This window comes from Nansenia antarctica (genome assembly GCF_963989245.1).
Source record: "Nansenia antarctica genome assembly, chromosome: 1".
In the NCBI taxonomy this organism is placed as follows: domain Eukaryota; kingdom Metazoa; phylum Chordata; class Actinopteri; order Argentiniformes; family Microstomatidae; genus Nansenia; species Nansenia antarctica.
Genome location: NC_137674.1, coordinates 93,769,607 through 93,786,158, shown reverse-complemented (window position 1 = coordinate 93,786,158; position 16,552 = coordinate 93,769,607). Strand labels below are relative to the sequence as shown.

The 16,552-nt window shown below is 42.5% G+C and overlaps 1 protein-coding gene across 1 annotated transcript in view; it reads left to right on the top strand.

Moving 5' to 3' along the window:
* adgrl2a (adhesion G protein-coupled receptor L2a) overlaps positions 1 to 16,552 on the top strand; it is a gene marked incomplete at both ends in the record, with an annotated part of 73,734 nt that overhangs the window by 44,353 nt on the left and 12,829 nt on the right. The window contains 11 exons of the mRNA XM_080536101.1: positions 4,653 to 4,952; positions 5,529 to 5,632; positions 6,258 to 6,443; positions 7,057 to 7,095; positions 9,047 to 9,230; positions 10,093 to 10,215; positions 10,633 to 10,832; positions 11,448 to 11,621; positions 11,851 to 12,060; positions 12,800 to 13,020; positions 13,955 to 14,021. Coding sequence (XP_080392227.1) covers positions 4,653 to 4,952; positions 5,529 to 5,632; positions 6,258 to 6,443; positions 7,057 to 7,095; positions 9,047 to 9,230; positions 10,093 to 10,215; positions 10,633 to 10,832; positions 11,448 to 11,621; positions 11,851 to 12,060; positions 12,800 to 13,020; positions 13,955 to 14,021 — 1,808 coding nt within the window. The remainder of the gene's footprint in view (positions 1 to 4,652; positions 4,953 to 5,528; positions 5,633 to 6,257; positions 6,444 to 7,056; positions 7,096 to 9,046; positions 9,231 to 10,092; positions 10,216 to 10,632; positions 10,833 to 11,447; positions 11,622 to 11,850; positions 12,061 to 12,799; positions 13,021 to 13,954; positions 14,022 to 16,552) is intronic.

The window sequence follows — 16,552 nt, the reverse complement described above, 5'->3', positions numbered from 1 at the left end:
TTTTCTTTTTTTCTGTCAAGATAAACAGCCTCTGATAACGTATATGAAACATTACTCTCGTGAACAACCATGCGGTGCACATCGTAAGTGCGGCCATTAAGCATAATATAAAAGACACACTCGCTGTCAGTTTTCATTTTTCACTCCGCCATGACTGGTGAGGCCTAGCAAAGTCCAATCTCGGCTCGGTGCAGCGCTCACAACATCAGACAGCTCCTCCCCCCCACCTCTTCTTCCTGGTCTCCCTCTCCCCTGGATTGTCTCATTAGCCCTTTTTCGGATTGGACTAGTGGTACATGGGGACAGGGGTCAGTTATATAGTTATTACATCCATTATTACATCTGTTTTTACCAGGTTTTATCCAACAAATTACCTGGATGTTACTTGACAAATAGGAGTTAAGATGTTTTCAATTTGGGACAGAAATGAATGTCAGGTCAGAGAAAGTCTGAATTATGTGAACTTCAATATAAGCATTTGTATAATTAGGTTGATATATTTGACATTGTTCATTTTATTCACGCAATGTCCTTGGACACACTTTAATTTAGAACATATAATGTTTTCATGGACACATGATCAAATTATGTCAGACATGAAATATACACTCACTGAACACTTTATTAGGAACACACTACTAATACTGGGTAGGGCCTCCACTTGCTCTCAAAATAGCCTAAATTCTTTGTGGCATTGATTCCACAAGATTTTTCAGGTGCATTTTCAAGCTGTGAATCTCCCGTACTATCACAAAGGTGTTATATTGGATTCAGATCCGGTGACTGGGAAGGCCACTGAAGAACACTGAACTCATTGTCATGTTCATGAAACCAGTTTGAGATTACTTTTGCTTTGTGACATGGTGCATTATCAGGCTGGAAGTAGCCATTAGAAAATGGGCACATTGTGGCCATATGGTCAGAAACAATACTCAAATAGGCTGTGGCATTCAAGCGATGATTGAGTGGTATTAGCGGGTCCAAAGTGTGCCAAGAAAACATTCCCCACACCATTACACCACCTCCACCAGCTCGGACTGTTGACAAGTATACAGGTGTTTCTAATAAAGTGTCCGTTGAGTGTATGTGCAGGACTTTGTTTTGTTTTCAGTGTCAACTGTGAAGATCCATTAACTGTAGTTGTTTCACTCGTAGCATATCACTGGCCAAAAAAAGTAATTTCCCTTGAAACACAAAGATGTCGATTCGCATCAGATTTGTTTTACCTGACTTTATTTTTACAGGCCAAAAAATAGGAGATAAACCAGGCCGGAATTATTAACTGCCGCTGTGCACAGTCCATAATGACTAACATGGCGGATTCGTACAGGACTAAAATTGCAGAGATGCTCTGGTAATTCCATTACCTTGCCAGGCAATACCTGGCCTCCCCTTGTAAAACGAATATCCAAATACCCCAGTGGTAAAAACAAAACACTGCTATGGAAACTTTGTGGGCGTCAATCATATAAAGAGGTTTTGTCTGTTTTGACTATTCTCACTACTTTGAAGGATATCTACCATATACCTGTAGTCCATCAGAGCTAATTGAAGGTCCTATCTTGGGTTGAGTACCAGACAGACATATTCATTGAGGCTCCTCTCTGGTTCAGCCAGCCTGAGAGAGATCACTCCTGTTGGAATCAAAATAAAATTGCACGGGAGCGTATCTGAGGGCTATCAGACAAATGTTAGCAGAATATGCGCAGAAAACACATTCAAAAATGTATTCCATCTGCATATACGTATAACCCCACAGAGGCTACATAGTCAATGATAACCATCTCTGTACTGTACTGTAATAGGGGTTAGGGCAATACGGGTGTCTATTTGAACCTTTAATACCTGTCGTGTTTAACTCCTCCCAGTTTTCATTGGATTAAACGGAGCCTCAGCATCACGGTAATGAGATTACGGAGCTGTTAGGATTAAAGACCAAAAACACTGTACATTTGAATAGCACAGCACTTAAACCAAGCGTTGTGCATTGTGTGTATCCCATTTCATTTTTACCATAGCATTTTAATATATAACTACATTTCAGTGGGATAGTTAACAACAGAAAAAAAAAAAATGCAAAACTCACAAATACACAAAGTGCCTTTACACACTTAACAACCCATCCCATATTCAGACATTTCTTATGACTTCCATATTGAGAACAATAATGTTGAATTAACACAGACAGAGGAACAGCTCCGCCCTCTGCAATAAGGAAATTGCCTCAGCGAATTCAATTCCTCTTTTTTTCTCTCTTTTTCTTCGTGGCCCAGAATTAATCCTGCGTTCCTCTGAGAAAAAAATTACTGAGGATCAACAAAAGTGGAGGCGTGATCATAGAAGAAGAGATATATACCCTCTAATTTGAAAGCTATTGAGAAGAAACAATGTTATAATGTTAGCCTAGCCTGGTTTAATTGCTCTGGTTTTTACAGATAACCAGTTCAGCCTGGTTTTAGTTAAAGAATAGGCTTCAAAAATAACTTTCAGCATAACTAGGGAAAGGATTTACCACACTCCAGCAAGCTAATACAAGGAGCCTGCTGAATAGGTGTGTGGACATGATACAGTAGTCAGCTGGCATGCTCAAGGAATGTGCTTGAGTTACAGTGGATGCTCCTTGATGTATTGGTTGGCCAACCCCTCATCTTAAATCATTCTATACAGCAAGGATTCATGTTGTTGTCATTTCATTTCATTCACCCGACAAGAGGATACTTTACATCATAGTCTGTCGTAGTATGGATTCTGGAAATGCGCACGTGATGTCACTATCACTAAATTGCCATTGAATCTCATATTTTCTTGCTCTACTATCCCAATTTATTTGACATAACTATTATGTTAGTATCCTTTTGAGGCAGACAATGTTCAACAAGTCAACTTGCATTATCTGGGGAGGTGCACATGACAATAGTAAGTGGAGGACCTATTCGTTATGTGTTTGTGTTGCTTTCAAGTCTGTGAGCTTAGAATGATAAGGTTCTATCTCCGTTTAGGGTAGTTCAGAGATATTGAGCGTCAAAGTTTTTACATTCCATTATGTTTTGTGAGATGGAACCTTTGTATTTTATGAATTACTAACTCAAAAATGTCAACACACAGGCATTAATAAACACCTAATGGATCAGATTATGTAAAAAACTACATTTTGACAAAAATGGAGATAGAACCTTATAATTCTAACGTCACGAGTCCTCTCAGCTCAGTAGCCATGAGGAGAAGGCCAGGCTATAGCACCGTATCCTGTTGCAGTGGGGAAACAGACAGAATCAAGACAGGCATTTTCCCAGCCATTTAAATGGTGGTGCTAAAAGGACGCTAAGCACTGGTTGTCTCTCAACCACCATGACAGGCATTACCATGTAGTCAAGAATTTTAGTGTGTTGAGTAAAGGGATACGGGGGGGGACTTGGTGAAAACAACCAAATATATCATCCCTGAGCTCAGTGTCAAAACATTCAGCCAGCCGCAAACGCCCTCCATGTCACGATGCAGGTCTCTAACCCAGGATGCACTGCAGCCCAGGCAGACTCCCGTCGGGAGAGAGCACATAGAGTCGTCTCCACTGGTCAATGGAGACTAATTCGCCGCAGGTAGCTGCCAACCTCAAAGGCAGATTCCTTCAGTCTGGCTGTGCTGATGTCTCACATCCACACCATGGGGCTATCACGGGGGCCGCTGCCAGACATAAATTATTTCCATCATCCAGTCCCATTATCCAATGGAAGCAATAGATATGGTGGTGGTGAAGTGATGTGATGGTTTCCTCTCTCTCTCTGGCAAGACAGAGCGGTCTCCTTATCGTCTAGTCAGACTTTTCTCTGACTCTCAATATTCTCATCACTTTTAGTTGTTTACTTCAGATTCCCTATTTTTATGGACAAATTAATTGGGAAAATGAAAGTCCTCAAATGGGATTAAATTCTATGCACATATATATATATATATATATATATATATATAGTCACTTTGATTGATATATCATTTTAAATGATCCTGCTAAATACTATTCCCACTTCACAGTACAGTATCTGTAGTGTGTGAAACAGATGTGTATCTAACAAATGTGTTCATCAACATTTCACCGGATGAAACGTTCTTATGTTCCACTCGTATATGGAATGTAAATACAATGCAACTCGTATCCTGTGTAGCAAGAAAAATGTCTTCACCTAGACCACCCTCTGTGGTTCAAGTCGAATGTAACAGTGCAGTGTTTTTTCCTTTCTTTCTCCTGACTGAAATGTATTGTTTTTGCCCCAGGCATTGCATGAGTTACCGCATACCTGCTTTATCAGAATGTGGAGAGCTGGGAGAAAAAACGGCCACAAAATATATGTCTATATGTTCAACATCAAAATTACACAAACAAGCTTCATGTTTCTTGGGTGGAATTCAATCAGCGGTGTCTCAAAATCTCTCAGGCAAAAATGACTGCCAGGCTGGAAGGTGTTACTGTAATTATTGTCTTGTTCGCCGCTTGCAGACTGAGTGCCTTGAATAAGACATAGTCCAGGGAAAGCAAATCTATTTGCACAAAGGACTTGGCTGCTGTGCGTCCACCGTTGTATAGTCTTGAAAAGCAGGTGTGTTTTGAGAATGAAAGAAAAGGCTTGTGTGAGAGCTAACGGTATCATTTTGTCTCACAGCTCCTCCTCTCTCAGAAGCAACCATGGTGCCAGGAACCCTCCAAACCACCACAACCACCACAACAACTACCACCCAGCACCAGGGCATGGCCAACACTACCACCACAACAGGGCCCAAGGAGGGCAACAGGGGAGGGCCGAAGCCACCTCAAGAGGTTCCCCAGACCACGTCCCCACCCCCTCTGGAGTCGTTCCCCCTGACGGAGCGCTTCTGCGAGAGCACGAAGAGGAGGGACATCATGTGGCCTCAGACCCAGAGGGGCATGTTAGTAGAGAGACCTTGCCCCAAGGGGACCCGGGGTAAGCAGCCTGTTTACCTCCCAGGGCTCCTACTAATGTTTTCAGGATGATGCCTGGCTAGAGATAGAGAAGAAGTGCATTTGTTTGTTATCTTTGTGCTGATTTTATCTGACAATCATTTATTAATAAAGAACATTGGCTCTGGGAATGTGTAGGGGAATCAGCTGGCCATTCGTAAATGTTAGTGTTAAGTTAATAATTCACTGCATTCTTTTAGGTCAACAGCCGCAGATTTAAACCTATGTTTTGAAAGGAACAGGCCCAACTGTTTCCCCAGGCTTGCTCGAACGAGCTTATTGAATTGTGTGGGAAATCAAGTTATCATTCAGGCTTCATTAAATGCAGGGTAATTGGGACGGAAGGAAAAGTCTTATTATTAGGCTACTTCATTTGTAGCAAAACTGGCACTGGACTATTCTCAGCATTTGCAGGTAGCATCAACATTGTACCCCTTAGCTCAAAGCCAATAGCCTGTTACTGTGTATGTTTTTGTATAAGCCTTTCACAACCTGAGGATATGAGGTGTAAGGCTTTGAACTTGATCATTAGCTAATCTAAACTCCTTCTTCCTGACAGGCACAGCCTCGTTTTCGTGTGTACTTTCCACTGGGGCTTGGCACCCGAAGGGCCCAGATCTCAGCAACTGCACCTCCCACTGGGTTACCCAAGTGGCCCAGAAGGTCTGTGTGTGCTACTCTATACTTTAGTGTTTTGAACTATGTGCTGTTCATATGCTTACAGTACTCCCTTGACTAAACCACACGGACAATCTATGTCGATTGTAGGCCTGTATCCCCTAATAAATCTTGAATCTTCCTTTCATCTTAAACCATGTGGTATTTATCATGTGGTAAATACAACCCATAGCCATGGGTCACCAGTAGAATGCCCTGATATTTTGCAGATAAGTGACTCAGAGTTTATATTTGGTAATTTAAGCACAGCCGATAACCCCTCACCACAGTGTGTGAACATCCAGCAAATACACACACACCTCTGTTGTTATACAATGCCCCAAGGCATTATGAACTTATTATAAACTTAGCCACCCATAACCACCCACTCCTCAGTCTGACCTCACTAGTATAACCTCATCATATCAGGCTGTGAGAAGAAACAGCCTCAAATTTTAGAGTCATGTACCCTTATAGCCAAGTTGAGATGACCCTCTCTTTCTCTCTCTCTCTCTCTCTCTCTCTCTCTCTCTCTCTCACTCTCTCTCTCTCTCTCTCTCTCTCTCTCTCTCTCTCTCTCTCTCTCTCTCTCTCTCTCTCTCTCTCTCTCTCTCTCTCTCTCTCCCTCCAGATTCGTAGTGGTGAGAACGCTGCTAACCTCGCAAACGAGCTGGCCAGACACACCAAGGGCCCCATCTTTGCAGGGGACGTGAGCTCCTCTGTGCGACTGATGGAGCAGCTGGTTGACATCCTGGATGCTCAGCTGCAGGAGCTGAGACCTAGTGAAAAGGACTCGGCCGGGCGCAGTTTCAACAAGGTAAACTGATTCTCCACCCTCTCCGAAAACGGCTACTTGAATCTTCATTTCTTATCATGTTGACTGTGCTTCATGGAGATACTGGTGGTTTGTTTTGTGTGTTTTTTTTTTGGGGACCCAAATATTCTCTCCGGATCTGACTCACCATGTGTACCATGGCAGTTAGCAGGAGAAATGGGTTTCCGTTCGTTTACTGAAATGTACATGGTTATTTCAATCTCACTTATTGTTCCTCATATTACAGTATGTCTGTCCCTCTATCCCTTCCTTCTTGATATGCTACAAAAAAGAACAAACCAATTATAATATATAAGATGTTCCCATTCCTATTTGTATGTGAAGTAATTGCTGTAATTGGCTCTGCCAAGGCTTGTTCTGAGAAGTCACAGTCATCTTAGAGAGAAAATACGGAACGACATGAGAGTGCTTTTGTTCTGGAAACCTGCAGGCAGTGTCGTCTACGGCACAGGAGAAAGCCAGCTGAAGAGTGGGGAGTGAGCAGAACAGTCAGTCGGACAGAACAATTAAAGCCTTGAACACTGTGCTCCAGCTCCTAAATTTGCTAATTGTGTTTCTTCCTTTGATCTTTTTTTTTTTTTCTTATGGAAAAAAGCTTCAAAAACGAGAAAGGACATGCAGAGCATACATGAAGGTGTGTGAGCTATGCTACTGTACCACTCCGCTTCTCCGCACACCCTGCCCTCTCCCCTCCCCTGCTCGGCAGCATGTTCGTCTGTATTGTCATGCAGCCTCTCCCCTCCTCTCTGTGATTCCTGCATTTTTGAGCAGTTGCCTTCCCTACAGTTATAAACCTGTCAAAAGTACAATCTTAACACTAGAACAGCCGTACCTTTTTTACCTACTAAAAGAGCCGCCTCTTTACAATGCTCAAACTAGTTGGCCGCTTGTAAATTAGCCTGCTTCCTACACAGAAATACGGCAAAATAGCTTTATATTAGCTTATCCTGATGTGATTTTGAAAATGTAAGGATACTGGGTGGTAGAACGCACATATCCAGGAAAAGTCATGAAAGGAGGGTCCTGAAATTTGGTCGAGTGCAAAGATAACACTTTTTTTTTTACTCGTGGCTGATTAAGTGTAGCAGGGAAATCATTTGCAATAACTAACGAATCGTCTTTTCACAAATATTGTTTATTTTGTTCCTCATGTTTACAGGATGATGTATTTTTTATTGTTTTGTTAATTTGTGTTTTCTATGTAATGTTTGCATTAGAAGTCAAGAAGTCAATTGCAGAAATCAACAATGTTTAAACGTACAATCTGTTCATACCTCAGTAGGGGTCATCGTCAGTGTAAAGTTAGCTTTTGTTGAGTCGGAGCAATTACGTTTCTGTCGTAAGCACCTGATTCAGAATGACTACATTACACTGCAGACTCAGCGAGAGTTGCATTGAAACCATGTCTCACCTGTGATTTATTCAAACCTTTGTATTCCCATCCAAACTCCTGACATTTAATTGCGTAATTCCTGACAGTTCATTCATCAGGACAAAGATTTTCACTTGTGTCATAAATTAGAGGCACAAGTCTGGACGTCTGGATGACTAATAAGACTAGCAGGGGCAAACCAATTTGTGTCCTTTCTCCATTTAATACTTCCAGCCCCTGCCTGTTCGAGGTATTATGGCCATATCCTCAACCCATTAAGGACTTCTCAGTGTCCTCCACCTGCCTCCAAAGTCAAGCTCTCTCCCATCCAGATAGCTCCTCTGGGAGGGTGTTAAAATGGATCAGACTAATTAGCCCTTAGACAGCTAAGCTCTTGTGAAAAAGAATGTTTCTACATTTTGTCCCAAATGTCACATCATCAGTTCATGTGTTTGTTATGTCCCCTTCTCCTCCCGATGCATTGCATGTTTCTGTGGCACGTGGGTCTTCTTTTTGGGTGGGGTGGTGGTGGTGAGGAGGTCGATGAGGATGACAATATTTATGCCACTAATGACACTATGAATTAGACACTGAGATACCCACGAGAGTGCTGAGCCAGCAGTATTTGACATCCAGTGCTGTATATTTGATGTGAGGGCGCATTAGCCCATATGCTAGTGTAGGAGCCGGGGCCACTTCATTGACTACCCAATCAGTCTGATTGATTTGATTATTTTCGGAGGGAATTCCAGTGTTGTCTAATCTACTGCCTGTCCAGTCCTGGCAAGCAGGTTAAACATCTTGGACAGGAAATATCAATGTTATAATGTTATCGTATGTTAGCTACTGTACACTCAGAAGCAAGATAAGATCTGATGATATGTATTTTTGGTTCACTTGTATTAGTGTGGGCATTTAAACCTCCCCAGTTTGAGTGTTACATTCAATGACCTGATTGAATGCACAGCAAATCTCACCAAATGTTACACCATTTAGATAAACAGGAAATGCTTACGTGTAGCACTTAGCATTTACAGTAACCAAAAACAGTTTGTTGATCAGACATATGATATTATGATCAGACATATGATATTATTTCAATGGGATGCCTACTTTGTGTTTTATTTTCATGGCAGTCAGTTTCTTCAGGTGTTACAACCTGGAAATGTTTTTTAAAAATGCTTACTTTACTCTTTTTTCATGATGGATACAGGCCATTGTAGACACAGTTGACAATCTTCTGAGACCAGAGGCGTTGAAATCTTGGCAAGATATGAACACCACAGAACAGACCCACGCTGCTACCATGTTACTGGATACCCTGGAGGAAGGGGCGTTTGTCCTTGCTGACAATCTCATGGAGCCCGCTATTGTCAAAGTACCCGCTGATAATATAAGTAAGTAATTGAATTGCCAGTTAACAAATAAGACGTATCCTCGATGATTCCAGCTCAATCAGTTGGCCTTGATAGTAAGAAAGAGAATGAGTCTGTTGTATCATGGAGGGTTCTTTTCACAAAAACCGTGGGGGGGGGGAAAGTGAATACAGGATATTAGGTTTAATGACTCTCTCTCTGACAAAGTGATGAATTTCAGACAATTACATATACTGGATTCTCAGATTGGGAAGACATGGTTTATGAATCTGGATGTGTAGTTCATGTAATCCGATACAACGATGTGAACATTAGCCGCAGTGGAGTCCTGTAAAAGTACAAGCAGTGTTTAAATGATGTCTACCACACTCGCCAACATCTCAACACATAAGAGAAAAGGAATGTAACATTCTTCATCCCGCAATCCATTTGCACTCCTTTGTGTATTCAAATGCTGCTTCATCTTGAAAGTCCAGTCATCACACAACTGTCTCGAATAGTGACGTAAGGATCATCTATATTCTGACACTTTAACTCAACAGCACATTGTTGCCGAGATTGATAGTAACAATGTCTACAGTGTCAGTAGTCCCACACACCCCACCACAGTATTGCTTGACTTAGGAATGTAAGCAAGGAGTCCTCGTCATAAACATATTCTATTATCTTTTTTATTGCACTCTTGTCAAACTCAAACACACTATAACAACGGGTACCTCCCTATCTTCGTCTCTCTCTCTCTCTCTCTCTCTCTCTCTCTCTCTCTCTCTCTCTCTCTCTCTCTCTCTCTCTCTCTCTCTCTCTCTCTCTCTCTCTCTCTCTCTCTCTCTCTCTCTCTCTCTCTCTCTCTCTCCCTCTTATCATCTGGCCTGGCCAATCCCAGTGCTGGATGTTTATGTTCTCAGTACAGATGGCCAGGTGCAGGATTTCAAATTTCCACAGACCAGCAAGGGTGGTATCTCTATCCAGCTGTCCTCCAATACTGTCAAGCTCAACAGCCGGAATGGTAAGCCCCCAGATGCACTGTTGAAAAAAAAAATCTCACTTCATTTATAGGGGGGTGGGGGGGGGGGTGGGGGGGGCAAAGTTAGATTTTTGTTCCCCTTCCTGTGTCTATGAAAAGGTGAAGAGTCTGTCAAACCGGTCTGCCAATGCAACTTGTCAAAACTGACAATACAGTGTGATTACTCTGTGGGACTGTTAGATAGGAGCACCACTAAGGATTTGATCTCTATAACCCATTCGCTATGATATTTGTTGGAAAACTGACAAGCCTCACTTAAAAGGTTTTTTTTCTTCCTTTTGTTCCTGTCAAAGCCCACAGTTGTTTTTTCAGCCCTTTCTTTTCTCCTACATTTACTGCTATTTTTTCATTTGAACGTTTTAATCCCTTACCTCCTCCTTTGTGTTTCTTTGTCCCCAGGTGTTGCCAAGCTGGTGTTTGTCGTGTACAAAAACCTTGGCCAGTTTCTCAGCACTGAGAATGCCACCTTCAAAATGGCCAATGATGCTTACGGACGAAACGTGACTGTAAATACTGACATCATTGCCGCCTCCATCAACAAAGAGTCCAGTCGTGTGTTTATCACAGACCCTGTGATTTTCACCCTGGAACACATTGATGTAAGTCTTCCTGCTACATGAATGGAGAGGTCATAAAACCACCAGGAGGGAACAGCCAGGCAGTCAGAAATCCTCCATTTGAATTTTAAATGCCTGGCTAGGTCACCCGCGAGTTTATTTAAGTCATTGAACATAAAATTAAATGTCTTTTAAGAACCTAAGTGAATTCTTAATGGAAACTAATTCTTTAATCAACATTAGGATATAAATGATGCAATTTCATTTTATATGGGGGGGGAAATTAACTCCTAGATTAGCCATACAATGTAGGATGAAATTACTGGAGCACCAATTATCTTCTGTCTTTTAACGTTGTCAAGAGAGAGATCCCAGAGGGCTAGGCGTGATTCCCCTTCTTTTATCAAAGAAATTGTGCAATTCCAAAGACATGCCATCAGACAATTATGCTACCCTTTAAGCGCCTCGTATAACCAATGACGGTTCGGTAGATTTAACAAGCATGCCCCAAATGTGATACAACGCATGAATTGCAGGAGCATCTCATCCATATCAGTGTATGAAATACTTTGTATGAGTGGGGGGGGGGGAACAGCTATAACCCATTTTGGACAGTCAATTATTTGGACACTTAACCATATCTCTATTGATCCTCAGACTGAGCACTTCTTCAACTCCAATTGCTCCTTTTGGAATTATTCGGAGAGGAGTATGATGGGGTACTGGTCCACACAAGGCTGCAAACTCCTGGACTCCAATAAAACACACACCATCTGCTCCTGCAGTCATCTCACCAATTTTGCGGTCCTCATGGCACATCGGGAAATCTCTGTGAGTAGCTCCTCTATTACCTTGGTTTTTATTGTCGCCTAAATCAGGATATTGGCGGGTGTTATCTAGCATTAGTTTTCACATTTCAGCCATTCTATGCTTGCATCTAGTGCACATTCATTTTACTGTACTTTGAAGTGCAGTACATTCATATGGCTTAGCCTTGCTTTCCTAAACGTTTTGGTTGACAAACAGGCATATTAATGTGCACTATCCATTATCCTTTCAGGACAAAGACGGGGTGCATGAGATACTCTTGACTGTCATCACCCGGGTGGGGATCGTGGTCTCTCTAGTCTGCCTGGCCATCTCCATCTTCACCTTCTGCTTCTTCCGCGGCCTGCAGAGCGATCGGAACACCATCCACAAGAATCTCTGCATCAATCTCTTCATCGCCGAATTGATATTCCTCATTGGGATTGATATGACAGATTCCATGGTAAGTCCGCCCAAAGATTCTTTCTTTGTCTCTTCACCAAAAAACAAAAAGCACTTTCATGGGAAATTGATGAGACTTTAAAGATAGTTTCTAACCTTCAGCGCTTGTCCCCAGCTCGACATGAGGTGGACAGCACCATTAAGACGGATTACAGAGCAGTGTCTCACTGTTAACTTTCCCTTTTCTGTGTCACTTAAAGCTATTGCTCAAAAATGTTGTCAAACGCTCTGTACCCTTGTGTTTCTTGATTTCCCTCAAAATACTGTGAGGTTTACCGTAGTTGTACTTCACCACTCTCTTTATGAGGGATGGCCTTTGTGTTGTTCATTGACAGTTCCTCCTGTTGTTCACTGTCAGTATTCACCATAAAACCCAAGGCTCAATAATAGTATAAATCCAGTAAGCTTAATAGTTTGACCATGGAGTCTATCGCCTTCCCCTTACAATGCAACTGTCACTTAAGCAGCTTTTGCTGCAAGGTTGAACCCACGTTTTTAGCACCCGATTAGTGGACTGACTGAATGGCTTTCTTATACTGTTTAAGGCCCATTCATTGGTTTCATTGATATTTTGCACGAATATTGCTATTACATGAAATACTCTACTTTTTATTAGGATTTGAAATAAAAGATGACCAATTGTGCTGTCATTCAGTTACATCCTCTCAACTTCTGCTTTGATCTGCAAGCAGGTCTTTGATACTTTGATTAATTGAAACTATTCATATATCTATCTACAGATCGGCTGTTCTATTATCGCTGGGATTTTGCATTTCTTCTTCCTGGCCTCTTTCTCCTGGATGTGTCTTGAGGGCGTTCAGTTGTACCTCATGCTGGTGGAAGTGTTTGAGAGTGAATACTCAAGGAAAAAATACTACTACGTATCTGGATACCTCCTCCCAGCCATAGTGGTGGGCGTCTCTGCTGCTATCGACTACAGGAGCTATGGGACAAAGAAAGCGTGAGTAAAATCGTTTTGATGCTTTAGTTACTGAAAGGCTGTGTGGACAGTATGCTTATGTTTGGTGCCAGAATGCAGCACAAAGAGTAGTGGTGGGCACCAATATAACATGTATGCATATAATAATCACGTTGATTGCTTGACTGATTTGATTATGTTTTAAGTGAGTGAAAGTTATAAGTTAAAGCAATTAAGGCACTGATAGTATACAGGCTATGTTGTCCTTTATTCTAATCCTTGAAGCTGCTGCTGTTCATAGCTCTTCTTCATCAAAGCTTTTCCAACCAAGATATGAATATTGCATTACAAGAATTCAACTGATATCGATATGGACTTTCCATATCAGTGCCCATCACTAATAATGAGGCAGCTAAATATGATGTATTGCCTTCATATCTGTCATTGCATTATCTGCAACTGTGAAAGCACACACTTGAAACATATGAGATCATCTTCCCAGGGTAGCTGTTATATCCATTTTTTATGTCATTTAAAAGCATCTGACAGACTCAACACTGTGGTTTCAGGGGCTGCATTAATGCCTTTCTGTTCAAAGACCCTCCTGCGACCTCTTGTTTGTAAATGCCCTCTTAAAGAGAGGAGTGCTGTCCGGGTAAAGCCTTTTACATAGATTAATGATAGTATTTTAGCTAAGCCTCAGTCTGGAGGCTAGGCTGCAGCAGGGTCCTCCTTTTCTAGTGTGTGACTGTGAGTATGATGTTGTACTTGTGAGGCAGAAAATTAAAGTTAAGTTGATTATTGACCTAAAATCAACTTCCATGTGTCAGAATGGCAAGGCGTCGTTTGTGCTCATATTCATTTCCTAGCGTTAATATTTTGCTTGAGGAGGCTGAGGATGATTTTGTCGTTATTTCTCAATACTGTATGTTGTTTTCCGGACCACTAATATCCATATTTCTTTCTTCCATCATAGTTGCTGGCTAAGAGTGGACAATCACTTCATATGGAGCTTTATAGGACCTGTCACCTTCATCATCATGGTAAGTTTCCTGAGAATACGAACGGAGGGAAGAGGGGAGAGAAAGAGAGAGCGAGTGCAGGTTACAGATTTTGAGACGTCCAACAACTCTTACATGACAAGGGTTAGGGTTGAACGGGGTGTTTTACAGTTTAACTTTAATGTTACAGTTTAACATGTCCGACATGAAGCTCACCAATTGTTCTTAAATCTGGTCCCAGGGAATTCATAAATTTCAAGTGCGACGGCTTTGAGTTACGTATTTGTTATACAATGGTGGTGGCCTGTATTCGTGTCCTCCTCTAGAAACTAGCAGACGACTGTGTCAGAGAAAAGCAAAGGCACCTACCTCTCTGTTTGCTCAAGGACCGCAGAGGTGAAGGACATATAGCGTATTATATTGACATATGTGCTGTTCAAGCGTGCAATTATTTACTGGTCGTGACATTATTATCTCCAGTTCCATCAGCGAGCGCTCAGAGGGAAGAGGCCTGGGGGAATGTTACTCCCCACTTGAAGAAATATGAAATAGCAGGTGGCTTTGGTCCGACAGGCCCTCAGAGCCTTTTTCTACTATTGCTTTGTCTCTTTCACACCGGCGCATGAGTAACCCGTCCCAAACTGTCTCAGTGCAGAGGGAGGAAGAGCAATATTTGCTCAGCAGCACTCTGTGCATTACCCAGCTTAACGGTTAGTAAGCCTACCAACACAGTGACCTCCCTCAACAGTACATAGAGGTAGGCTCTTACTAAGTCGTACCGTGTTCCAATGGCAGACCTGCAAGGTTTTATTGCGCATCAAATCATTCCCCCTTTCAATGGAGAAATAGAATAGAAAACACTTCTATGTTCAAATTTCCTCCAGCTCAGCAAATGCTTCTGCAGCCATGTAAGATATTCTCTCCTCTAAATTGGACCCTTATTGTTTATATTGTAGTGTTGGGTCGCACAAAATATTTGCATGAAAAATGTGTTGGCTATTGAGACGATGATCCGAATCCCATTCTCAGTGACCTGCGTTCTAAAAGCGCGACCCTGACAGAACTGATATATTGTCGGAGCGTTATTATAAGACAGGAATGAGGATTTGCAGTTGTAGCTGAGGCATTGCGAGGCTGCCTCTCTGTTTGCAACAATTGACAACAAAAGATAAAGCACATTGGTAGGGGGTCTCGGGGGAGTGTGTGGGAGCAAGGTTCTCTCCACAACCTGTGACACCGGCTCCTCGACAAATTAGCTTTGTCCTTGTCAATGAGAGAGAGAAAAGGAAAGAGAGAGATAAAGTGTGTGTGTGCGTGTGTGAGTGTGTGTGTGTTTTGGGTTTTGTTTGTGTGAGACAGGACAGAGATAGGGGAGGGAGAGAGAAAGAGAAAAAAAGGACAGACGAGAACACGTTCAATCTTCCCAGTCAGCAACAGCAGCCCCTGCTCCTGTCTGTAAAAACTTCCGCGCTCCTGCTGTGTAACTTTTGGTTTGACCTAAGGTGGTCAGGTTCAAAGAAAAGCACTCAAAATGTTGTTGTTTTTTTTCCCTCCTCCACTATCCCCTCCTCCTCCACACGTTTTTTTTTCTGCCATCTTAAAGCCAGGCTGAAGTGAGGCTTGAAGAAGGCACTTTGAGCCCCCCTGTTTCTCAGGCAGAGGTTTGCCCCTGTCTCCGGGCACAGAGGGTATTAGCTCCATGATAAAACGAACATGGAAATAATGAGTGGTGGGGAGGAACCATTAAGTATGCCTGAGATGCTTTAATGCAAGCCTGGATCATGACACATTGCGAGCAGTTCCTGTCATCCGGACAGCTCCATCTGCACCTTTAATATTTCATCCGGTTCACCCGGAGTTTAGTATGTGCACACACTCCGCTCTGCAAAAAGCTTTTCTCCTCAGTCCCGCTGTGGCAAGGTGCTTCTGCATGGCTAGCGGTGATGACTCGATGGTGATGAGCGAAAGAGAGAGAGAGAGAGAGAGAGAGAGAGAGAGAGAGAGAAAGAGAAAGAGAGAGAGAGAGAGAGAGAGAAAGCTAGCTGGCAGGCTTGCTCTCTCTCAAGGTAACTGGGGGTCCCCGGGGGAGGGTCCAGAAAGCGTGTCGGTAGGGGTGGGAACATGTGCTGTGGAGCTAGGTTACTTTAAAGTACTGTGTCCCTCTCCTCTGTATCATTGGATCCATGTCACCACTCCCGGCTGTGTGAAAGGCATTTTCAAAGCGCCCTCCTAGCTAAATTTCGACTCGTGCAGGAGTGATAGAAACGACTTAGCTGATGGCGACGAAACAAAACGCAGCATCCACTGGCTTCATGATATAAAGGAGCTCCCCACCATTCTTTTTTCTCTCTTCTCTCCTCTCTTCTTCTGGGGGTAATTGCGTGTGGTTCCACCTGTTGATTGGATGGAGGAGAACAAATATTGATTATACGTGTGTGTGTGCGTGCGTGCGTGCGTGCGTGCGTGCGTGTGTGTGAGAGTGAGTGAATGGCCAGGTGCAATATGAATCTCACAAAGGACTTCCATGTATCTCATTCCTTCCTTCATATTGGTGTTTTTTCCATGTGCTCTTG